This window comes from Manis javanica, chromosome 3 (genome assembly GCF_040802235.1).
Source record: "Manis javanica isolate MJ-LG chromosome 3, MJ_LKY, whole genome shotgun sequence".
In the NCBI taxonomy this organism is placed as follows: Eukaryota; Metazoa; Chordata; class Mammalia; order Pholidota; family Manidae; genus Manis; species Manis javanica.
The window spans coordinates 15,005,463-15,032,337 of record NC_133158.1 but is presented as its reverse complement, the minus strand read 5'-3'; the positions used below and the strand labels follow the sequence as shown (position 1 = coordinate 15,032,337).

At 38.1% G+C, this 26,875-nt stretch overlaps 1 protein-coding gene across 5 annotated transcripts in view; it reads left to right on the top strand.

Moving 5' to 3' along the window:
* The window catches only part of SUCLG2 (succinate-CoA ligase GDP-forming subunit beta), a 578,416-nt gene that overhangs the window by 72,082 nt on the left and 479,459 nt on the right, over positions 1 to 26,875 (top strand). For 3 of the 5 annotated variants that reach the window (XM_073230874.1, XM_073230876.1, XM_037019317.2), the window contains exon 3: positions 22,417 to 22,491. The exons of the other annotated variants lie outside the window; for them this stretch is intronic. In XM_073230874.1, the coding sequence (XP_073086975.1) occupies positions 22,417 to 22,491 (75 nt within the window). The remainder of the gene's footprint in view (positions 1 to 22,416; positions 22,492 to 26,875) is intronic. 5 annotated transcript variants of the gene reach the window in all.

Sequence of the window (26,875 nt, the reverse complement as noted above, 5' to 3'; positions counted from 1 at the left end):
CTAATGATTCCATATGTGCACATGCTGCAAAATGATCGCCATAGTAAGTCTAATTAACATACATCATCACATATAGCCACAATTTTTTTTTTTTGGTGAGGATAACTTTTAAGTTTTACTCTCTTCCCAATTTTCAAATATAAAATACAGCATGATTAATGATAGTCATCATGCTGTATATTAACATCACCATAACTTAACTATCATAACTGGAAGTTTGTATCTTTTGACCTCCTTCACCCATTTGCCTTCATCCCTACCTCTGGCAACCACCAGTCTGTTATGTTTCAGTAAGTTAATTTTTTAGATTCCATAAAGAAGTGAGATCATACAGTATTTATCTTTGACTTATTTCACTTAACTAATATGAAATATTAAGTGAAATATTTCATTGTATATATGTACCACATCTTCTTTATACATTCTTTCATCAGTGGACGTTTAGGTTATTTCCATGTCTTGACTATTGTGAATAGTGCTGCAGTGAACATGAGGGTGCAGATACCTTTTTGAGTTAGTGTTTTTGATTCCTTTAGATAAATACCCAGAAATTGAAATACTGGATCATATGGTCATTCTATTTATTTTTTAATTGAAGTATCATTGATACACAATCTCATGAAAGTTTCAGATTAACAACATTGTGGTATCAACATGAACACCTATTATCAGGTCCTCACTGCCCCCATTGCAGTCACTGTCTTTCAGCATAGTAAAATGCTATAGAGTCATTACTTGTCTTCTCCATGCTGTACTGCCTTCCCTGTGCCCTACATGTATTGTGAGTGCTAATTATAGTGCCCCTTAATCCCCATCTCCCTCCCATCCTCTCTAATCCCTTCCTTTTAGTAACCATTAGACCCTTCTCCAGCTCTGAGTCTGTTGCTCTTTTGTTTCTTCAGTTTTGCTTTTTTGTTACACTGAGTGGAATCATTTGGTACTTGTCTTTCTCTGCCGGGCTTGTATCACTGAGCATAATACACTCTAGCTCCATCCATGTTGTTGCAAATGGTAGATTTGTTTTCTTTTTATGGCTGAATGATATTCCATTGTGTATATGTACCACATCTTTTATCCATTGATCTACTGATGGACACTTAGATTGCTTCCATATCTTGGCTATTGTAAATAGTGCTGTAATAAACATAGGGGTGTATATGTCTTTTTGAATCAGGGATCTTGTTTTCTTTGGGTAAATTCCTAGGAGTGGAATTCCTGGGTCAAATGGTATTTCTTTTTTAGTTTTTTGAGAACCTCCATATTGCTTTCCACAATGGTTGAACTCATTTACTTCCCTACTAACATTGTAGGAGTTGGTAGGAGGGTTTCCCTTTTTCCGCATCCTCACCAGCATTTGTTGTTCCTTGTCTCTTGGATATTGACTGTCCTAACTGGTGTGAGGTGGTATCTTATGTGGTTTTAATTTGCATTTCCCTAATGATTAGTGATGTGGAGCATCTTTTCACATGCCTGTTGGCCGTCTGAATTTCTTCTTTGGAGAAGTGTCTGTTCACATACTCTGCCCATTTTTTAATTGGGTTGTTTGTTTTTTGGGTGTTGCTACATGTGAGTTCTTTATGTATTTTATATGTTAACCCCTTAACAGATGAGTCATTTACAAATATATTCTACCGTAGGATGCCTTTTTGTTCTGCTGATGGTGTCCTTTGCTGTACAGAAGCTTTTTAGTTTGGTATAGTCCCATTTGTTCATTTTTTATTTTGTTTCCCCTGCCCAAGGAGAAGTGTTCAGGAAAAAGTTGTTGATGTTTATACTCAAGAGATTTTTGCCTATGTTTTCTTCTTAGAGTTTTATGGTTTCATGACTTACAATCAGGTCTTTGATCCATTTCAAGTTTACTTTTGCGTATGGTGTTAGAAAGTAATCCAGTTTCATTCTCTTACATGTAGCTGTCCTGTTTTGCCAACACCAGTTGTTGAAGAGATTGTCATTTATCCATTGTATATGCATGGCTCCTTTATTGTATATTAACTGACCATATATGCTTGGCTTTATATCTGGGCTCTCTATTCTGTTCCATTGATCTATGGGTCTGTTCTTATGCCAGTACCAAATTGTCTTGATTACTATGGCTTTGTAGTAGAGCTTGAGTCAGGGAGCATAATCCCCAGAGCTTTATTCTTCCTTTTCAGGATTGTTTTGGCTATTTGGGGTCTTTTGTGGTTCCATATGAATTTTAGAACTATTTGCTCTAATTCATTGAAAATGCTGTTTGTATTTTGATAGGGATTGCATTGAATCTGTAGATTGCTTTTTGCAGGGTGGCCATTTTGCCAATACCAATTCTTCCTATTCATGAGTACAGGATGTATTTCCATTTATTGGTGTCTTCTTTAATTTCTCTGATGAGTGTTTTGTAGTTTTCAGGGTACAGGTCTTTCACCTCCTTGGTTAGGTTTATTCCTAGGTATTTTATTCTTTTGGATGTACTTGCAAATGGAATTGTTTTCATGAGTTCTCTTTCTGCTCATTTATTGTTAGTATGTAGGCTTGCAACAAATTTCTGTGTATTAATTTTGTATCCTGAAACTTTACTGAATTCAATGATTAGTTCTAGTAGTTTTTTGATGGATTCTTTATGGTTTTTTATGTACAATATCAAGTCATCTTTGAACAGTGACAGTTTAACTTCTTCCCTACCAATATGGATGCCTTTTATTTCTTTCTGGTGTCTGATTGTTGTGGCTAGGACCTCCAGTACTATGTTGAATAAAAGTGGTTAGTGTGAGCATCCTTGTCTTGTTCCTGATCCTAGAGGAATAGCTTTCAGTTTCTTGATGTTAAATATGATGTTGGCTGAGGGTTTGTTGCATTTGGAATGTATTATGTTGAGGTACTTACCCTCTGTACCCATTTTGTTGACAGTTTTTATCATGAATGGGTGTGGAAGTTTGTCAAATGCTCTCTCAACATCTATAGAAATGATCATGTGATTTTTGTCCTTTTTGTTGATGCGGTGTGTGATGTTGACACCTTTTCAAATATTGTACCTTTCTTGCATCCCTTGAATAAATCACACTTAATCATGATGGATGATCTTTTTGATGTATTTTTGAATTTGGTTTGCTAATATTTTGTTGAAGATTTTTACATTTATGTTCATCAGCAGTGTTGTGTAATTATCTGTTTTTGTGGTGTCTGTCTGGTTTTGGTATTAGAGGGATGCTGGCCTCATAGAATGAGTTTGTAAGTATTCCCTCCTCTTCTACTTTTTGGAAAACTATAAGGAATGTGGATATTGGGTATTCTTTAAATGTTTGATAAAATTCATTCATGAAGTCATCTGGGAAGGGATTTTGTAGTAGGTAGTTTTTTGATCACGAGTTGAATTTCATTGCTGGTAGTAGGTCTGTTCAGATTTTTTGTTTCTTCCTGGGTCAGTCTTGGAAGGTTGTATTTTTCTAGAAAGTTGTCCATTTCTTCTAGGTTATCCAATTTGTTAGCATATTTTTTTTTTCATAGTGTTCTCTAAAAATTCTTTGTATGTCTGTCGAGGGATAAATCTATTTTGTTTATTTTCTCGAAAAACGAGCTCCTGGTTTCATTGATTGTATTGCTTTATTCTTCTCAATTTTATTTATTTGTGCTGTGATCTTTATTATCTTTATTATGTCCCTCCTTCTATTTACTTTGGGCCTCATTTTTTCTTATCTTCCTAGTTTCATTAATCATCAGTTTAGACTGTTCATTTGGGATTGTTCTTCTTTCTTGAAGTAAGCCTATATTGCTATAGACTTTCTTATGAGAACTGCCTTTGCTGTATTCCACAGATTTTGGGCTGTTGAGTTGTTGTTTTCATTTGTCTTCATGTATTGCTTGATTTGTGTTTAATTTGGTTATTGATCCACTGATTATTTAGGATTATGTGTTAAACCTCCATGTGTTTGTGGGCTTTTTTGTTTTCTTTGCATAATTTATTCCTATTTTTGTACCTTTGTGGTCTGAGATGCTGGTTGGCACAATTTCAATCTTTTTGAATTGCTGAGGCTGTTTTTGTGGCCTAGTATGTGATTTGTTCTGGAAAACATTCCAGGTACACTGAAGAAGAATGTGTATCCTTATGCTTTGGATGGAGTGTTCTGTAGATGTCTGTTAGGTCCGTCTGTTCTAATGCATTGTTCAATGCCTCTGTCTCCTTTCTTACTTTCTGCCTGGTTGATCTGTCTTTTGGTGTGAACGGTGTGTTTAAGTCTCCAAAAATGAGTGCATTGCATTCTGTTTCCCTCTTTAATTCTGTTCATATTTTTTTGTACATATTTGGGTGCTCCTATTTTGCATACATAGATATTTATAATGGTTATATATCCTCTTGTTGGACTGACCTCTTTATCATTATGTGATGTCCTTCTTTGTCTCTTGTTACTTTCTTTATTTTGAAATCTGTTTTGTCTGATACAAGTACTGCAACTCCTGCGCTTTTCTCCAGATATCTTTTTCCATTCCTTCACTCTTAGTCTGTGTATGTCTTTGTGTTTGAAGTGAGTCTCTTGTTGGCAGCATATAGATTGGTCTTGTTTTTTTATCCATTGTGTAACTCTGTGTCTTTTGATTGGTGCATTCAGTCCATTTACACAAAGGGTGATTATTAATAGATATGTACTTGACTGTCATTGCTGTCTTCTGACTTGTGGTTACCAAAAGTTCAAGGGAAGGCTTTCTTACAATCTAGCAGTCTAACTTAACTTGCTTATTACTCTATTTCAAACACAACTGAGTTTTTTTTCCTCCCTTCTTTTTCTTCCTCCTCCACTCTTTATATATTAGGCGTCATATTTTGTACTCTTTGTAAATCTCTTGACTTTGTGGGTAGTTGATTTAATTTTGCATTTGCTTAGTAAATAATTGGTCTATTTCCTTTACTGTGGTTTCATTTTCTCTTGTGGCAGCTATTTAGCCTTAGGAGCACTTCCATCTATAGTAGTCCCTTTAAAATACCCTGTAGAGATGGTTTGTGGGAGGTAAAGTCCCTCAACTTTTGCTTATCTGGAAATTGTTTAATCCCGGCTTCTAATTCAAATGATAATCTTACTGGGTAGAGTATTCTGTTTGAGGCCCTTCTGTTTTACTGCATTAACTATATCATGCCACTCCCTTCTGGGCTATAATGTTTTTGCTGAGAAGTGTGCTGATACCCTGATGGGGTTTCCTTTATAAGTGATCTTTTTTTTTCTCTCTCTGGCTACTTTCATTACTCTCTCTTTGTGCTTGGTCTTTGCCATTTTAATTATTGTATGTTTTGGTGTTGTCTTCCTAGGTTCTCTTATGTTGGGATATCTCTACACTTTCATGACTTGAGAGACTATTTCCTTCCCCAGATTCTATCCATTTTTCTCCCTCTTCTTCTTATACCCCTATAACACAAATATTGTTCTGTTTTGGTTGGTTGCAAAGCTCTTTTATTATTCTTTCATTATTAGAGATCATTTTTCTCTCTCTGCCTCAATTTTTTTGTATTCTTTTTGTCCAGTTTCTATTTCACTTACTGTCTCCTTTGCTTCATCTACTTTAATCTCATCATTGTATTTTTCATTTCAGATACTGTATTTTTCAAAGTTTCTATCTTTGTTGAAGTCCTCTCTGAGATCTTGAATATTTTTCTGTAGCTCTGTGAGCATTTTTATGACTTTTATTTTAAGATCTTTATCAAGAAGATTGGTAATTTCAGTTTCATTAAGCCCTCTTTCTGGCATTTTTTCTTGAATTTTTTTTTTTTTTGATGAATGTCTTCTGCCTCTTCATTTTTTTTAATGTCTCTTTTGGGATAGTAGATCTGTTTAGGCAGCACCCTCTAGTGCCCAGATGCTCTACTTTCTGGAGCTGCCCATAACCTGCAGCAATGGTGGGGTTCACAGGTGAGTAGAACTGGTACCTGCTGGGAGGAAATAGCCCTTTCCTGCCTTCCTGGCTGCAAGGCCTGCCTACACTGCCAGATCCAGTGGGCTGAGCATGCAGGGAGGAGTCTCTGTGCTGTGCCCCTATAGCTGTTGTAGGCGGGTCCACCCTCAGGCTGGCCTGGTGCAGTGTTGGGGGCAGCTGGTGGGTAGGATTGGTGCTGCTTGGAGGAAGTAGCAGCAGGCTGCATGCTGCAGGGGGGCCTTGGGGCTGTATTACCATCCAGGGGGATGGAGTGTCTGAAGCTACTGAGAATACCCAGCCTGCTGGGCTGAGTGTGCTGGGATGATTTTGTCCATCTTCCCTTTCTCCTGAGCAGCAAACTCTTTGTAATTTTTGCCTCTTTAGGCCCCTCTAACTGTTAGGAAGTCTTTCAAACTGCCCACCTTTCTTTTGTTCCAGGGGTCTGGTTGTGCATACCTGTTCTCCACAAGCGGCTGGAATCTCAGTCTCTCTGAGTATTCCACCTGTCTTTACTTTCCAGACCTACTAATCACCAGAGCACCATGTAATGTCGGTTCGTGATGCTGGAGCAGATCTCCAGGTCTGGGTGTTCAGCAGTCCTTGGCTTCTACTCCCTTCCCACTCTGCTCCTATTCCTCCCACCTGTGGATTGGGGTGGGGGCAGTTCTTGGTCCTGCTGGATTGTGGCTTTGCTACTTTACCCTTTTCTGTGTCGTCTTCTCTTTTCCCCAGATGTAGGTAGTCTGTTCTGCAGTCCTCAGGTCGGTTTTTCAAGATTAGTTGTATTTACTGTATTTTTGTGATTTATGTGATTTTGGAAGGAGGTTTCTGCTTCACCTCTCACACCGCCATCTTTTTCTGACTCCCATGGTCGTTCTAATTTTAATTTTTTGAGGAACCTCATAGTGACTCTACCAATTTGCCTTCGCACCAACAGTGCAGATTTTGCCATTATATTATGGTGGGGTTTGCTATTCTGGTAAGTGATGTGCTTCACATGTCAGTGTGCATGTTGTGTGGGGTGGAGGCTATAATTTAACCTGTGGGATCTTTATTCAGGAAAGAAGCAGGATATTACTTATGTGGTAGTTTTGGCTGGCTTCTCACATAATACTTTTCATATAAGAAATAGATTTTATGTATTCTCATATACTGGGACAGGAGATTTTAAGTTTCGTGGGGCACTTAGAGTTTTACTAACTATCTCTAAATGTAGGTGACCATCCCTATTGGTTTGCCTGGGACAGACTTAGATATATCTGTCATTCCAGAACTATTATCAATAGTAAACTGTTCACTCCCGAAACTGCCTTCATTTAAACAATAAAGTATGTGGTCACCTTATTTGAAGAGTAATTTTAAGGATGACTCCTTGATAGCAGTTGACCTTATAACATGAAGACTGTTTAGTAGGACATAATATTAATATCATTAAGTATTAACCCATTAATTCATGCAGCTTTTAAATGAAGAATGAAAAGGAGACTATAGGGCTTTCCTGATACAATTAAGGATGAATGCAGTGAGTGGGGTATAAAAACAGTTGAATTATCCTTTCCAGGCCCATGGCTGTTTCCCATTCATCTTTGCATTCTTTTTACCTCAAACATGGTATGGTTCTGTAAGTGGTTACAGAATGGAAAAATAAGTAATAGAATAATCACCCCAAGGGAACTTCTATCTTGGTTAACATTTGCCAAGAAGTACTTCTCTGATATACACCTGCAGTGGGTTTCCATTTAATATCCTAGGCCATGTCCAGAAGCTTGGTTTAGGGAGAAGGCCAGACTAAGGGAGCAGCAGCCCCGTGGGCCATGGCAATAAGGTGGGAAGTCGTAAAGGGAGACATCAGCTTGGCAGTTCGCCGGCTGCTGGCTTTGTGGTAGCAATTGGTCCAGGGTTCTCTTCAGGTTGGTTCTCCTGTCCAATGTCACAAACCAGCCTTGGTCAAAATACAGGATGGTCACGTGTTCTGGTATTGACAGGAATGATTCATCTTGACAAAGACAGCTTCACCTTCTGCCAGGTTTTCTTTCAGTTCTAGCAGTATTGTTAATGATGGTCCCCAAAGTAGTAGCTTTTTATTCTATTTATATTAACCAACTGTACTTTCAGTTACAGGAGTTTGGGTGTGTACTCATTTCCTTTGAAAGGTACCAAAGTGTGCTCATTTCAGTACCACTTTTATCAGTATCTCCCCTACTCCTAGAAAAAATTGTGCTCTACAGTATCCAACAGTAGCTTTCCAGCCTTGCCAGAGTGTTGTGTTTGCTATGGTTTGATAAAGTAGGAAAGAAGACTAAAGGAAACCAGTGTAGGGCTCAGCAACACTGGTGATATAAGTAATCCTTTCTGTAAGGGTGGCGTTATTTCCCTTAACAGTTATTGGATACGTGAAATGAATCAGACATTGAGTTTGGTTGGTCATAGGATGACAGATGATTGGTGCTTCCAGGATGTTCACTGCCTAGCTGAGAGACTGATGTGTAAGACCATAGGAATACAGAGTTGTTATTCTGATGACAGATGCATGGGCACACAGAGGGGAAAGGAGCATCTAATTGTGGATGGTGGGTGGTCAGAGAGGGCTTCCTGGAAGAGGTGAAAATTATATCAGCGTTATTACTCATTAAATCCAATACATTTAATAACTAGTCTTCATCCTGACTCTAGGATACAAACTGTGGCCTGCCTGCCTGCCTTCCTTCCTTCCTTCCTCCCTCCCTCCCTCCCTCCCTTTCCTTCCCTCCTTCCCTCCTTCCTCTCTCTCTCTCTCTCTCTCTCTCGTTCTATCTCCCTCTCTCCCTTTCTCCATCTCTCCCTCTCTCCCTTTGAGTCTCATGGAAATGATCTCTCAACATGATTGGTGGAATATTGGCAATTTTCCATAGAAAGCTTTGAAGAGAGAAGTCCTAACTTAGATCATTTTGCTAGTTGTGTGTCAAGGTAGTTAATGGTAGGGAATAGAATTATGCTGCCTGAGAGAAGTGTAGCTGGTCACCTTCCTAGATAGGGTTCTGTGGACAACACCTCAAAGGGTTTTACTACTTTGAGTAAACCTCAGGCCAGTCCTTGCCTTTGTAAGTTAGGAAACTTTGGGTACGCGATCAGAATTCATCAGAGTAAGAAGGTTAGATACTCACTAACCAAACCAGGAGAATAATGTATGAACCACAATTCTGCTGGCACAAAATGAAATGTTTTTCTTATGACTGGGATGTGCCTATCCTGATTGATGTCATGAAAGATACATTTGTTTGACCTTTATACAGTTTTTTTTCTTTTTGCCTTTTCAGGCAAAAGAGCATACTTCAACAGAAATGGAGTCTTTCATTTACTCATGTACTCAGCAAATATTTACTCTGTGTGTGTGTGTGTGTGTGTGTGCTATGTAGTGGAAAATACCATGGCTTATTTTGTCTTGAAAACTCTGTGTGTGTCTAATAAGTGCTCTTAAATGCTTTGCCTTCTTTTTCTAATAGAAACCTTCTAAGATTCTTCTGAGATAAGTCATCATATCTCATTCCTAGTTTATAGAAGAATCCTCTAAGAGGCCCAGGCAAGCTGGATTCTGAGGTTACAGCTTCCATGGCTTTGCTAGTGGGCTTTGCAAATTCCAGACAAGATGGAGCTCTTCTGAATGACAGAAAAGCAAAGTCGAAGTCCTTTACTTCTGAGCACAAAGTGAAGGGCCCAGGGCCTCTAGCATGCAGAGCACACTCACAAGGCAACTTGCCTCCACCCAGGGGCTCTGATCCATCTCAGCACACCTTGCTTTCCAAAGCTTAGTCCCAAATACCTTAGACTTGGCAGGCTCCCACCAAAGCCCTCCCTTTCGGCTTCAGGCCTGCCTCATATCCTAGCTCTTCTTTTCTTGGATTGATTTTATTAGTCAAAATTCTCAAGAGTCCTGTTCTTTCCCTGTTCCCTGCTGTGAATACTACAAGCAGCACCCATAGCTGAACAAGGAACTGGGTCTGTTGTGTGTTTGATGTTACAAAGATATTCTCAATATAGAAACACATCCACTGTCATGATTCAGTACCTTTTAACTTCACAGTGGTTGGGAGATTAAAGGGGTCTTTTTTGAATATTGAAGTCCCTGAAGAAGGCGGATAGCTAAAATTTTCCACTTGACCAATAGCATGGAACTATAACTAATGATAGAGAATGATACTTTCGTTATTTCTGTTTTAACTTCTGTAGCCAAAAGGCTTGCAGTTTCATACCAGGCCAAATAATTCTTTATTTGTTAAGCTTCCTTTGATTTAAATAAAGTGGTTGTAGTTTGGGGTAGGGAGGGCTCTTACAAGATGTTGATATTGAGGTACTGTTTCATTTTGAAAGAATTATTCAACTAAAAGTCTGGTGTCATTCTCTCGGGTTTTTCTAAGCTTACCTCCAGCCATCTTTTTCTTCCCCCATTAAATCCCTTTTGATCTTTTAATTTAAAACTCTATCAATGATTGATAAATATCTATAGCTCTTCTATCTTAACCAATTTTCACTTTCTGTTTTCAAAATAAAAATACTTTACACTTCAAACCAGGATAGTATCAGATTAACAGATTTTCTGGACCATTGGGCACCATTCAACTGATACCTTGTAAAATACTAAGAAAATACTTTGAATATTTAAGCATGATAGAGATACAGAGAATCATATCAAATTAACAGATAAACAAATTAACAAATAATTTACAGATTATGAGAAGTGTGGTGATAAAAAAAATATGCAAGTGATAAAATCATAGAGGACTTAAGATGCTCAAGGAAGTCTCTGAGATGGTGTTTTAAGCTGACATGTAAGGAGTCAGTCCTGAGAAGACCCAGGAGTAAGGTGTTCTAGGTACAGGCGACAGGTGAGACTAAGATCCAAAATTGGAAACAACTTTGTCAATCTGAAAAACAGGAAGAGACCAGTGAGACTGAAGTTTAGAGAAGGGCAGTGGTGTGAGATCTGAAAGCAGGGCTTTGTAGGCCCAGGTAAGTATTTTGGATTGTACTCCAAGTGAAATGGTGAGCTACTGAAAGATTTTGATAAAGTCCATATCACTTAGGCATCTCAACAATGTTAGAGGCCAAACCATTCCCAGAGTCAGTCATTTGTTTTTGCTCAAATGCCTGCATATTGGCTCATCCAGGGGTTTACTGGGTGTGACTGCAAACTGCTTGTTGTGTCCCAGTCTATTGCATGTGTCTCTCATCCTCCTTGGACCAGTGGGCTAGGTGGGGCTTATCTTCACAGGGAAATGGCCTAGATGCAAGAGAGGAAACCTAACCACAAGCATGTTTCAGGCTTCTGCTAACATCGCACTGATTGAACCCAAAAGTCAAAGGACCAGGGCCTCTAGTGGAAGGAACTACAGGGCATATGGCGAAGGGTGTGGGTTCAGGGAGGTGTGAATAAAGGGGGCCATGAGTTATTCCACCACACAATATGACTTGATCTTACCTATTATATAGAAAGTTCGCCATAGATTAGGATGACCAACCTTCCTGGATTGCCCAGGAATGAGGGGGTTTCTGGGATATTAGACTTTTAGTGCTACAACCAAGGACGTCCTAGGCAAACTGGGACAAGTTGTTGGCTATTAGGGATTGTCCTGTGGTGCACGGATTAACAGGTCTTCAGGAAGAAGTAGGCTGCTGTTGTGATCATCCAAGTGGGAGAAGATGGTGGTTTAGATTGGATGGCAGAGAAGTAGATGTCTTTGGGATGTATTTTGGAAGTAGACTCATGGGACTTGCTGATGTATGTGATTTGGCAGATGAAGAAAGAGTTGACCATATTAGACCAACTGATATGCTATTCGCTGAAGTATGATAGACCTGAATAACCTATGGAGTGGAATAGCACATTTAAATAATTACTGTCAGAACATTATAATAAATCAGTACTTGCAAATACTTTCTCTTGTAGCGTCATAATATGGTACTTCTCTTTGAAACCGTATCAGATAACTCAGTGGAATAAATGTGGAGGTTACTGTACATAACTAGTCCTGTAATTTTTTAAAATATTAAGGTACATAAAATGAATAAATTTTAGTGTTCAGCTTGATGAATTTTGACGTATGTGTACATTCATGCACCCATTGCCCAGATCAAGCTCTCGTACATTCTTACTAATTTTTTCCTCTTTCATCTGTAACTTAGTCCTATAGTATTGTAAACAGATTATATCAGAAAAATGATTGCTGCTAACAAAATGAATCTTTCTAATAGCCTGCATTGGCTACCCCAGCTCACCATAACACATAATTTTTATAGGGAGCAAGAAAGCCATGGAAATTGGGAAATGGGTCCAGTTCTCTTCATTTTGACTTGCCAAGGGCTGAGCCCGTCATGATGTATGTCTCACACATATATCATGAGTTTCCTAAATAGTATTTTGGGTGACCATACCTGGCGTGGTGAAAAATAATATTTAAGTAAGATTCAGAAAGTCTGAATTTGAGCTGTGGATTTCATATTCAACCATTTTTTTCCTTTTGCTTTCTTGGGGAGAACTTCATATGATTGTGATTGGATATTGCCCATTCCTTTTCCCAACCTGTGTAGCTTACTATATCGAATGACAAGGAGGACCTGTTGCCCAGACCATTTGGGGAAGCTGGTTGAATTAACACTGAATTAATGCCAGGTTACATGGGGGCAGTGCCACGGAATACTTTTGTGACCCTGAATAACTTGTTATATTATGGGCTCAGTTTCTTCCTATAGGAACTGGGAATTTCTAACAATTTAGGAATGTTGTGAGGATCACAGGAGAGATTCTATATAAAGGTGCTCTGTGAGACATTATCAAAAAGATCTTCCTTCTCTGCCAGGACAATGAGTTTCCAGGCCTGGATTCATATTGGTATCTTCTTTTTCATCTACTGTGCTTTGTACCTTTGTATGTGCTGGTGATAAATGCATATTTGTGGAAATCAGGCAAATAAAGTGTCAGGTTTCTAAATAATTCACCACTTACCACTTTGGGACTCTTGGCTGTCTCTATAAAGCCAGACATCCTGGGCTTTTCTTCTAATTTTCTGACATGAGAGCTTGGGCAAGTTAAAGGATACTTTGATACATATTTACATTATTCATTTTTTTGAATTTTGTAATTTTTCTGTAATGGTTAGTGTACCCCATTTGATGAGCCAATGCATTGTTTAAAAGAGTTTTGGTCATCTAAAATGCAGCATTTTTTGAATCACACTGTACTGAAATCTTATTTCATTTTACTGTGTCTTGTGTTAGCAAGAGTCCATTTTAACTTTTACTGGGCTCTGACCAGTTTACCTCTCTGCTATGTTTAAGTTTTTGACTTACTCTTTATTTGTACTATCTTCTTTATATGTTCTGTTTGTGCTGTTGATTTATTAAATCTCTGAGATCATCTTTCTCTGGGATGGGAGAAAAGGCTTAAGGACAGATAGCCTGGGAAATCTAAAACATCCCCAGGGGTATACTTCATGTTTGCTTCATTCCAGCATCTGATTAGAGATCAATAAATACACAGCTCTAGTGTATTTTATGTGTGTTTTCTGGCAAACAGGTCTGTATTCAATAGGCTAAATAGTAGAAGAGGAATTTTTCAGTTGGCAATCTTCTCTAACTATAATAACTATAAATAATTAGGGGAGTTTTTTTTTTTTAAGTCTTTCTTTCAATGTCTAAGCTCTTGGGTACTGTGGTATCTTTTTTCCTTCTGGAAGGATCTGAAATTTTGTAGGATAGAGAAATAATTTTATGAATATTTAACATCGAAAAAAATGAAACAAAAAGCAAAACTCCACGTAGCTCAAAAGTTTCTCCAAAGCCACAGTAGCTTTGAGATTGGCAGTGGGGTCCTCCCTTGGTGGAATACAGGAAGCATGTGGGAAAGAATATGATACAAATATTTTTGAGGTAAGCTTTTATTGATTTTTATGTATGATCTCATTTGTTCTTCATATACTATGGGATAGTGGCAGGAAAGAAGTTATTTCTCTTTCTCCAGTGAAGAAACAGGCTCAGATTACTCAAGGGACTCAATCACGGACTCACAGTGGCAGATAGGCCCACCCCCAACATTTGTTAGGACTGAGGGCAAGAGTACAAATAGAGTGCAAACATCCCATATGTTCAAAATACAAAGTTATAAATCAAGCTAACAGTATATCAAGTTTACTAAAATATATAAAAAATAGAATGAAATGTCTCCTTGACAACCATACCTTCATAATGACCTGGAAGACCTGGTTTGGATTTCACACTTATGAACTCTGCAGTTCTCTGTAGGAGCATGTAACGGGGATTACCAACTCCTGGCCTGCAGTTCCTCTTTTCACCCCAGCTCCATCCAGTATTGTGAGGTGCCTGTGTGCATTCACGTTCCGATTCATCTGCCTCTCCTACTAATAGCCACCCCTTGGCGAGCCCTTCAGCCTATGCACACAGTGGGCACCATGTTCTTCTCTGGGGAGGGCAGGTCCTGCTAAGAGGCTCACACTAGTGGGCCATTTGGGCAGAAACTTCAAAGGGATAGGCTCTTGGCACATTTCTCCCCTTAGTCTCAAGGATTCCTCATACTGTCTTCTGATTAATCTGTTTATGAGGCCAGTAGTGGAGTATCCAGGATACAAGTTGGATTCAAATGGATTGTTTGGTCACTTCAATTACTAGTCAGTTTAATGAAAAACCAAGTTTGTAACTTCATTTAGTATATTTTTGTTATGTGCAGGTACTTGTGCTGGAGATGTCGCTGTGAATTACACATCTCTTGGGGGGGGGCTTTAAATTCTAGTGGGAGGAGACAGAAACCAAGATGTAAACAATGAACAAAATAATGTCTGATAGTTACCAATATTATGAAGATAATAAAAGAGGGTAGTGGGCTTGTGATCGAAGGGGAGGGGCCAGTAGTCAAGGAAGACTTCTCTGGGGAAGCAATTTTTGTGGTATGGATGCTGAACAACTGCAAAGATGATCTAAGGGAGGAGAGTTCCAAGCCAGTGGAACACAGAGGTAATATCTATGGTGATCATGGAGGCTTGGGTGGGCTTAGTTGTGAGTGGAGGGGCTGGGAGCTCCCTGGACATTGCTGGTCCTGTGAGGGGTTTGGATTTTGCTCCACTAGGAGCCTTTGGGAGATAATAAACAGGGAAGTACTAGTAAAGCTCCCTGATGCAATTCACCACCTTACAGTTAACTCAGAATTTTAATTATTTTGCCAATATTATATGAATCCCCCTGCCATACAAATTCCCCTTCTCTTCAATAGTTGAATGACACAGATACATTTTGTGGACATTTTGAAGACTTAAACATTCGTGCTCCTGGCCAGTAATGTGAAGAAAGTGGCCATATATTTAGCTATCAAGTTTCATGTCCTTTGCTAAAAATACAGAACCAAGAGAGCTCTGAGCATAAATACAGGCATGGTCTTGGTGTTGGTTATTTCATAACTATTCTTAGGTGCCAAATGTCTTCATCTTCACACGATTTATAGTAATGTAAGTAATGTGTTGGAGACTAACAAATCAAAATCTCATTTCAGATGTGTGACATTAATGTTGTGTTGACTTATTGTTTCACATGTTACATTTCTGATAAAATTCCTAAAACACCTTCTTGAATGGAGTGATGAGGAGAAACAATCAGATGTTCAGCTGTGTGCACTTTCTCATTGATAAAAGATTGATAATAAATTCTTAATTGTGGTACATAGCATGTTAGACTACTTCAGTTGAGGAACACTCAGCAATATAAAATCTTTTGATAGCAAATCACTATGAAGTAGCTTGATACTTGTTAAGAGAAAACAAAGACCAATGTTAGTTTTTGCTTATTATGATTTCTTTTTTACTGTTAAGGATGTTTCCTCAATGATAAGCAGATGTGTAACATAGAAGCAGCTGCATGAGATTTTCATTTTTATTCATAATATCGGAAATCTTAGACAAAGTTTATTGTATGTTATGGAAAATGAAATTATCTTTTCCTAGTCTGAACAGCTGTGTAAAACAGAATGATAACATCTCCTGTTTCCAAGTGACCATCTGTTTTTATGGGATTTGACAGGTAATTTATTAATTTTAAGAGGTTTGTTTTAGTGAAATGTTGGCAAATATGCTTGCAGCAGACTTTTAGGTAAATACTAAAAAGCTCTGGAAAATTTTAGAGCCTTCCTAAAGGCCTGGTGGAATCTTGGAGCTTCTTTTTTCCTTGTACGTTTTGAATAGTTAGATAAAAATATTTGCCAGTGAATGATAGAATAGGGGCTGCAGTCACCAGCAGCACATTTGACAGTCATTCATTTTGGTTTTGGCTAACTTTAGGAATAGTAACTGTTCAGTTAAGAAAAGGTTTATTTAATGTTTTTTCTTCCAGTGTCATTTCATGCTGTTTATGTTCTCTTTTTAATATAAAAATCAAACCTTGAAAATTAGCAGCAAATTGCTTTTTAGAACTCTGTCATCCTCCATTCCAACCGTCACCATGCTTTGTTAGGGTCCTCTTGGCATCTTCTCAAATCTTGCAAGACATGTCAGCTCTTTTTCATGTACATCTGTCACTTTTAAGGTGTCATTGAATTACCCAGGCTGAATACAAAACGATAAGAAATGTGAGTTATTACGCTGACTGTAGACATAATGTGGGAATTCTTTATGAGAGACTTTTTACTCATGTCTTAATACTTTATTTATTCCAATATGCTTAGGAAGGCAGCCTGGCCTTATTTTTTCTCCAGGTAGGTCAGACGGCTGGAAACAGTCTTAGCTGTTTTCATTTGGGAAGCTTAAATATTTTTAAGATGACTGATAATGCTGGGTGAATACAGTCGAGCTTCGTTGGTTCTCTCTCTGCCTCTCAGGCACCAAGTGATGCTAAAAGACTTAATCATTTTTTGCTCAGTTCCCCAATCTGCAAAATGAAGTTTATGACATGTTCTTCCTTAGTTCACTGGAATAGCATCAGAAAAATGGATGAATGTGGTGACTGTTCATTGGATGCCATGTACTGAGTGTGGCTTTTCAGAGTTTTGAGATTTGATTAATTAAAGAAACAGTATTAATTATGGTCTGCAGTATGGCCCTCTGTAGTGATGAGGAGGATGAGGTTATTGGTGCTGGGGAAGAACAGTAGCTACAATAATAAATGGGAGGCAGCTTGGAATAGTCACTAAGCCTATAGACCCTGGAGCCAGATTGTCTGGACTCAAATCTCTCTTCTGTCATTTGCTAGTTGTGTGACTTTGGGCAAGTTACTTAAATCTGAACCTAGTAAATGTCAGATTTGGGATTTGAACCTGTGCCTGTCTTGGCTTGTGTTCCTAATCACTGTACTGTGTTGCCTTCAAAACAAAAACAAGAAAAACCTAGAACATGTTCTAGAGCATTTGAAAAGGTTATCTATCAGAACATATAAAAATAGGAGAAGCCAGTGTCATTTCTGTCTTTAAAATGCTCTTAAAACTTTTTTAATATACCTCATTGGGGCAGGGGGGCACGGGGAAGGCAGTATAGAGCAGAGAAGACAAGTAGTGACTCTCTAGCATCTTACGTTGCTGATGGACAGTGACTTTAATGGGGTGAGGTGGGCATCTTGATAATATGGGTGAATGTTGTAACTACAATGTTGCTCATGTGAAACCTTCATCAGATTGTATGTCAATGATACTTCAATAAAAAATACCTCATTGGGTCATGGATATCAAACCAATTGAGGAAGGTCAATTAATTGACTGAGGACTAAGCTTTGATTCTAATCTCTCAAGATCAGTTAATCTCAATATTACTAATAGCTAACTTTTTTTTTCCCATAAAGTACTTTGTTCACAAAAAATTTTGCCACATGCAGTGTAGGTTGTTTAGGGGCCTGATGAGAAACTGTACAACGGCTTTCTCTGAGATTCGCTGGTACTGTTACTGTACTGAACTCTGAAGTTTCCATCTTGTTCATCTGGGTGGGGATAGGAGACTTGGCTGTGGTAAGGAAAGGGCCTCTCCTGAAGGAAATCACTGAGAGTTACAAGTAGGATGCTCTATTCTTGTTGCAAAAATAAAAAAAAAGGCAATGCCTGTTTAAAAGTGGAAATAATGGTTTCTTTTAGAATTACATTGCAATTTATTTCACTGCACAAGTGGATCTGATAAAGTGAGGTTTATTTTTGTTGTTGTTTGGGATCTAAGTTAGTTGATGTTTCATTAATATTGAGGAACATCTATCATGGAAATAATTGAAATAATTAGGGGAGTGAGAGTGGCAGCAGGGAGGAAGCATTTCAGCATGGTGCTGATTTGGGCATCCCTGGAGTAGTCAGCCATTGTGTTGCAGCAGCTTATTGGCATCCAGTGGTGGCTGGAGACAGATGATGGTGTAGCTCCATTCCAAAGAATGTCCTTTGCATGCTCTCAAGTATCAGAATACTCAACTTGTACTGATTTTCCCAGTGTGATCATTTTCACTATACATTCCTTTACACTGCAAGAGAACAAAAGCATGAAATGTCCTCTTTATGTTTCTTCCACGGTCAAGACCTTTTTAAGAGGGCTGGATCCAAGATGGTGACATCCAGGACACATAGTACCGTGGATTGACTTGATGGACCCAGTGTGATCGCATGAGCCCTTAAAAGCAGAAGAGGAAGGTAGAAGAGGAATTCAGAGAGATTTGAAGCATGAGAAGGATTTGATATACTCGTATTGGCTTGAGAAGAGCTGTGTGTCAAAGGAGGTGGGAACCTCAAACCAGCAATGTCAGGAACTGGATTCCGCCAGTGAACAGTGAGCTTGGAAGATGAATCTGACCCCCAAATGAGTATCATAGCCCAGGCCAATACCTTGATTTTAGCCTGGTGAGATCCTAAGCAGAGAACCCAGGCACATTGTGCCAGAGCTCATACTTACAAATGCTTTGAGATAATAAGTGAGTGTTGTTTTAAACCATTACATTTGTTGTAATCTGTTACAACAGCAAAAGAAAATAAATAGAATAAATATGTAGGATGGACTTCCTAGGTTATATGGTAAGTTTCCATTTAAAGAAATTCTGCAGTAGTTTTGAGCAGAGGAGTGATGTGGCATTTTGAAAGGATCCTCTGGCTATGCTGAAACTAGCCTGGAGAGGGGAGGCAGGACAAGTGATGGTGGTATCTCGGACAAGTCATTCTGCCCTAGTTGGAATCAGGACAGAGCTGTGGATGACAGGAGCATCAGGAGCTGGTTGGCATTCTTCTGCAGTTGCCCTGGCAGAAGATGACGGTAGCATCCAAGGGTCCTCAGTGATTGAACAACCCCAGAACGCTCACTTGTCAGTCTCCAGTGAAGTCTGAGTCCTCAGTTGGCTGAGTGGAAATAAAAAGACTCTGTAAGGCATTTTTCTTTTTATCATTGCATGTAAATAAACATCCCCCACTCACCACTCTGCTGGTAGAGGTGATGGAAGTTTGACAGAGGAAAATGAACATCAAATGAATGGACTAAGAGAATTGTCTTGTGGGAAAAACATAATGTGGCATGTAACAAAGGGTGGTTTTGAAGGTGAGGAATGTCATTCCATATAAATACGTGTGTGCTGTGTTGATATGTCTTGAACATTGCAAAATATCTCTTACACTCACTATCAAGTGTTGAGTACAAAACTTTCCAAGGACATATTTCATGTGATTTGATCTGAGTGATAAGCAGAGTTCCTAATTTGGCTGTTGTAAGTTAATGTTTAGTTTTCCAAGCTTTTTGAAGAGAATTGATGACACCCATTCACCATTTCAACATCTTAAATGCATGTCTGACAATTATTCATATTGGGAGAAGTCATCCTTATTTGACTGAATCTCATAAGCTTCTTGAATGCCTTTGGGTCTTTGTGCACACACACTATTCTCTCTTTTTTGGTACCTTAGTGTTCACCTTTACTTCTTAGGCTAATACTCCAAGAAACTTCTCTGACCCTCATGTTCAAGTTAGGTGTCCCTCTGAGATGCTGTCATCTCAGTACTTACTCATCACTGTGCTATTTTGTTTTGTCTGCTTCTCATCTGTCTCCCTAACTTGATGTTGGGCTCTAAAAGTTCAGGACTCAGTGTTCACCCTTAAATCCCTATTGCAAAGAACTTTACACAGGGAAGCACTCAGTAAATACTGGTTGAAATAAAACAAAAGAATCACAATTGTCACTTTATTGCATGCCCTCATCTTTAAACAAAAAACAAAACAAAACAAAACATTTAATCTCTTAGAGAAAGAACAAGTATCGAGGAAAAGTCAGTTGTGATTGACAAATTTTTCAATCCTGACAAACAAATGTAGCAGAAGAGAATACAGTATGTTGACCACAGACATGTGCGTACTACATGTGGTTGCCAAGATCTTTTCAGCTTAAAGAAAACAGCCTTATACTAAGTACTTTTTGCTTGGGCTTAATTAGTTTGGCTCCATCTTTGGAGTTTGCTCCTGAGAAAAGACTGTCTTGGGGAATTCTCAAAAATGTGTTAAGCAGCATTGGTTGCATGACGTATCTCCCTCTGAATCGCTGCACAGGGATATATGTGTGAGAAATGTGTTTTTCAGAAAAGTGACAGGACAGCTAAGTACTTAAAGGATATGGTACTCTTCAGAGAAAGTTAGCATGGTTTACTGTGCAGTGTACCATGGAGGGGAAAAAATCCCTTGATTTCAGGAACACATACTTAACCAAATACATGGGATCTCATTTTCAGAGGGTCTTGCCCAGGTTTCCCCATAAATTCCCACAAACAATTCAATTTTATTTGACATCTATTGGGTTGCACTTGACATTTCCAAGTGCAGTAGATATTTTTTTCTTCCTGACATCTCAGTTGTGAAATTATGATTGACAGTCTATAATGCTCAACTCAGTTGTGTTCAAAATTGACCAATGGTCAGTTTTAGAAGAGGAGCCAGTTCCAAGTTTTGTGACCCCTGGATAACATTGTCACCCAGGAAGGTGAGATAATATTAATAGTTAATCAAGGGAATGTCTCTGCTGATGGTCCTGGGTCTCAGGCCCTATTTCCAGACTCAGAGCTTTGGCTAGCCTATTATATATATATCTCCCCCATAGTGCTCTGAGGAGGCACTCAGCAACTACTGGGTAAGTGAATAAATATAGCCACTTTGATGATGTGCCTTTCATTATCTTTTAATTGACTTATTTAGCACTCGTCCTCACACACACACAAAAAATCACTTGGAATCATCCCACCCAGATATTTCCACTGTTGTCAGTGTGATTCATGGCCTTCCAGACTTATGTGCAAACGTGTAAGTGCATACACAGAGCCACAAAATGTGGCTTATGTTGTACCTACCTATTTTGTGTAAGGCATCTTTATTTGTCAAGGAACAGAGCTCTATACCATAAATATATACAAAGCCATTATTTGCTCCACTTTATCTTATTTAACCAAATATGTTTTCTTAGACATTAGGATGACTGCATTTCTCCTGTATTATAAGTAACCTACCATGAACATCCTTAGTCCATATATCCTTGTTCACTCAAGTGATTAGTGTTATACAAGTAGAATTGCTGGTTGCTGAGTATATGACTTTAAGTCTTTGGAGGCTTAATTGCCCTTGAAAGGTTGTATCACCAATGTATACTCTTAGTCAAGTGACGATTGAGTCACTCTTCCTCAGTGTGAATTTGTGTGCTTGTTTCCCCAAGTCTTCTCCAAAGTTGTATATTGCCATTCATTATTGAGTTTTACGAGGATGCCCACTATCTTTTGGAGACCAGCACTGATTCTGATAGAAACCCAATATAGCAAGCAGTTTCATGTTATAGAGTGTATTATGTTATTATTATATATGAGACTTAGCCATATACTGCATATTGTAATTCTTTGTACCTATGACTCTAGGTTGTAAGCTCTTTGAGGATGTTGATAGCCTGTTGTATATTGTAGCCAGCACACAAAACAGCATATGTAAAGGTGTGCATATCTTTAATGGCTTCTTCTTTAGTGAAAGGAATTTCACAATTTGGTCTTGTTAATGACCATGATCCGGTCCCCCCATTTACCCAATCTATAGACATTTTTCCAAAGTCTGTTCTCAAAAATAAGGAGTTGCTGTTTCCCTGTATGAGTCTGCTTGCTTCCTTGTGCTGTTCTGCTGGACTTTTTTTTAACCCAAATCTCTTTTGTGTATTGATGTCTGCTTTGTCTATGTGCCATTTCTCCTCTTTGTCCAGCATATTTTATAATGTTCTGGAGAACTAGTTTTTTCTAATTTTTTTCATCTTTAAGGGGCCACATAATTTTTTTGCATTAGACATTTATTGGATTTTATTTTAGCAAATGCTGTGTCTGTATAACAGTTGAATACAAAATAAAACATGGATTTAGGAGTGATAATCTCAATTTTTGTTGCATTTCTGCTTCTTTTGGTGCTTCTGACTTGACAAAGTCCTGTTATTAGTTAAAGAATCTGTCTCCTTTGCATGGTGTAGTGAAAATGAAGGGAAATTTAATGAATATAAAACTCTAAAAAAAATCTATAAAGTAATGGAAAAATTAAATATTTTATTATCTTCCAGGGAAAAAACAGGGTCCAACCAAGCTGTGGGCCAAATACAGGAATGCAGACAACCAGAAGGCTGAAAATGTAGATGGTGAGTCAAGTGGGGAGGCCGCAGGTTTAGACAGTGGTTAATGAAGAAGCACTGTAGGGAAATAAAGGACTAAGAATGAGTAGGAAAAGATGGCATAGTGGTCTTATGGTTAGGGAAAGGGCTTAATCTATATTGCGGTGGCCATGGATAATTTACTTATTTCCCTCTTTGAAAATAGTTGGTCTTCTATGCAACAGATGTTTTGGGAGCCCTGACTTAAAGTGTGGCCCGGACTGAGAGCGCGTGGAAGAAGGACAGCTAACTTTTATTGAGGGTCTTCCATGTGCATCTATCATGATCATACTAGATACCTTCTTGAATATCATTTGCGTCCATGCAATCTGATGAGGACACATTTTGGAAAAAAATGCACCGGGGCCTTTATTGGTTTCCTAAGGCTTTCATAACAAATTATCCCAAAATGTGGGCAGCTTAAAACAACCACAATTGATTTTTTTCTCAATTCTGGAGGCCAGGAGTTCAGAGTCAAGGTGTTGACAGGGTTGGTTCTTTCTGAAGGGACTGAGGGAAATTCTGTTCTGTGCTGCTCTCCTAGCTTCTTGTGGCTGCCAGCAGTCCTTGGTGTTCCTTGGATTATAGATACGTCACTTCTGAGGCAATCTGTGCCTCTGTCTTGCTTTCACTTCTGTTCCTTTGTGCCTTAAATCTCTCTCTGCCTTTCTCTTGTAAGAACACATGTCATTGGATTTAGGGCCCACTTGCATAATCCAGGATGGACTCATTTGGAGATCCTTACCTTAGTACAAAGACCCTTTTCCAAAGTAAGGTCAAATTCACAGGTTAACTGGGTGTATCTTTTGGGGAGCCACCGAATGAGTCAACCAGACAGTGACTGCAAATAAATTTTACGGATTTGACATTCAAATCTTGGTCTTTAAATTGTAAAAATAGTGCTCTTTCCTGGTTAGCCTAGGGGGGAAGCTTCTGTTCCAGACGGAGTCACCTCCTGGTGAAAGTAGCTACAGTACTTCCCACTTGCCAGATACTGTGCTGTTCTTACTTTCATTGTTTCATTTAACCCTTGTCCCAGCCCTGTGAAGTGAGATTTCTAAACAGATTTCTACAACACCCATTTTGCAATGAGGAAATTAAGAGCTTAGCCAAGACCAGCACCTAATAATTGAAATTAAAGTTCTGATGACTATCAAGCTTGTGCTCTTAACTAGTGTACTATCCAGAACAAAGACATGGTGATCCTGCTAGAAAAGTCAGGCACCTGGTTCAGGTGTAGGTTTACTGTTTCTGTCTGTGATACGAAAATGAATAAAGTAGAAATGGCAACAGATCCTGATGCATGCTTTCTCTGTGCTCTCATCCTGAGTATGCTGAAACAAATCAACATAATAAGGAGTGTTTACTTGGTGGGCTTTATTCTGTGAAGTTTGATTTTTTAAAAACTCTTAGAAGATACTAGTATAGTAGCATTGAAATTAAATAAGGATTAAATAAAATAGGTTGTGCAAAATTATAAAACATCCAATATATTGCAGTTTGTATATTCTTGTTAGATGATTTGTCATTTCTCTCTTTCTTTTTTTTCTTTATGCTGACTCTTTCATGAACCTGAATTTTTAAAGTCTTATGGTGTTATATTGACTGACACCTGTTACTTAAATATTTGTAATATGTCTGTTTATCTCAGAGTAATAAGTACTGCTTTACTTGCTACTCACTGTCATGTCTTCTCTTATGAACAAGTTTTTTTTTAAGTACTAACTTAATTTTTTTTTAAGTACTAAGAATTTTTCAAGGATGATATTTTTATCTGGTGAACAATTCACATGGATTCCATTTCCCAGTACTGCATGTGTTTGAAACCTTTAAGTGCTGTATCTAGGGGAATTAATATCCAGCTTAGAATAGCATTGTACTCCCAGAACATTTTCCTATCAGGTAGGAAGAGAAGCCAGGCCAAAGAGCCCTATTTGGAGGTATCTTGGTTTGTGATTTAGGTGCCATAAGCTCATTAAAATCTGTTTGGATTTACCTCCCCCCCTCCACCTTGATTTTATACTGCACACAGTGTGAGTGATAAGTGATGAGAAATAAAACCTGTAGTTCTGAAGGGCAGGTTATTAGACTATTATTACTATACGAGTCTCATCCAATTTCAGGTTTATTTGCAGAAAAACAAAGATCTACAAGAAGTTGGCATTAATTAAATTAGGTGTAGAGAACTTATTCTTCACTTAAATTAATGCCACTTGACATTCTAAATTCTCCTACTCTTAATCTCGTAATTGCCTCATTTTGCCATGATTTATAAATTGTGAACTTGAACCCTTTGTCCTACTAGAAACTCAATTGTAAAAAGATTTATTAATGAGGAAATGAAACAACTTTATTTTAAGCTTTATTTTAAAATAAATTCTGATATGGCATATAATATACTGAAATTTCTAATTCTGAGGGGGAAATTAGGATTTCATGATATAAATGTTGGTCTTTGGAAAATATAAAATCCTAGAAATTACTTGGGATGAACCCCAGTTTAGCCAGGTGCTCCAGAACCCCCACACAGTGCTGTAGTCTCCCCTTTGTGTCCCCCACATTGTGGCTCTGGGTGGTCACCCTTCATGTCCTATGAGGCTCAGGATCCTCCCATCAATTTGTGGCAAACTCTGATCTGGGAGGAAGAGGAAACAAGACAAAAAGTCTGCAGGTAAATTCTGTACCTTGTCTTTCCTCCCTGTATTTTCCCCTCTTCTATGTCTCCCGTGAAGACATTCTGTCCTCCATAACCAACCAACCAGCTGAAGCTCTGGCCGCCCTAGCGACGTGCCACTTTGTATGCCTTTCCTTCCTGCCTGCCTTGCTGTCCTGCTCCCCGATCCTGGCTTCTCTGAGACTCCATCCTCAAATACAGAGTACACTTGGCATATGCTTTTGAGAAATATGCTCTTGTTTTTTACAGATAAGCCAATCTAAAACACTTTGAAAACATACATTTTTATCAGTATTTTGTCAAAATATTTACTAGGTAATTTCAGCAGGCACAGCCCTTTGTTATTAATTGGGTTCCATAATTTCTTTACCTCTTGGATATAAAAATAGCTTTTTAAATTACTACATACATATGTATATAAATTTTCCTTTATTTTACTGTATATATATATGTTAAACTTTTATACAAAGTATATATTCAATATGTAAGTATAATATATAAGCATAAATAGAAATATTTCATCTATTAATATATGAAATATATATTAGTATATATTGATTATATTATTGAATTTATACTATTCTTTATGCAATGTGTAGTTAATGAAAAGTGGACTTATGATTTTTGAAGTAATAGGATTTTAATATGGTATTTTATGACCAAATTGAGAGAAAAGCCCACAGAGAAAGGAAGACACCTAATAACCTCCTCACCTTCCCCCATCCTGTCCTCACCAAGCTTTCTTCATTTTGCTCCTGATGTATAATAAGCCTTTCCCTTCCTTCCTCCTATTGTTAAGATTAAGAACTAAAGAGACTACCCTTCATTCTTCTTGGCATTTAGTTCTTTGGGCAAATGGAGACTTGATTCTGTTACTCAGTAAGATAAAACTAAAAGAGAAAGTGCAGGTACAGTATCTAGCATAATGGCTGGCTAAACTATAATGTGGTTGCCCCTCTGGAATAGAGATGCACTTAGCTGCCCTAGTTGTAATACACTTTATGAAACTTTCAAGGGCTTCTGTCCCCTCGCTTCCAATTCCTGCCATTACTTGAAGAGTAAGATCCAGTCAAGACAGAGGCTCTGATATAGTTTCTTTGGCTGTCAGATTTTTGCCCTGAGCATTTAAAAAAAACATTGTTAGGTCTCCACTAGTTGATATGCTACCAGTTTTAAGTCTCTGCTTCATAACAATGACAGGGCTTTTACTTAGCTTTTAGTTGCTATGAAAACTTAGTGTTTAAACTAAATGTTCTTCTCACTTGTCATTTATTATTTTTTTCACTTAGTCTAATTCTTTCAGTAAGTCCAGTTCTTTTTTTCTATCTCATGATTCTACTTAAACTTATTAACCAATACATTATATTCTTAAAGATCACTTTATTTATGACTTCACCATGACTTTGGACATCTCAGGGAAGTACTACTTCTTTGGCTTATTTTATGCTCAGCATGGGGTCTTTTATGATTCTTCTGTAAAGTTCTCCTGTATGAATATGTAATTCCCCTTGCGTTAGCTTATTTTTATTGCAAAGTGAACTTTACTCTTAACTGCCCTAGTTTAACTTAATTCTTTACTTAGGTCATTAAGGTTGGTCAGGTTAACCTGTAGAGTTGTTTACACTCAGGTGGCTGATCCATTTTGAACTTTGTCTTTAAATCACTGTTTTGGTATTGACAGTAAAAGTTCATTTCAAC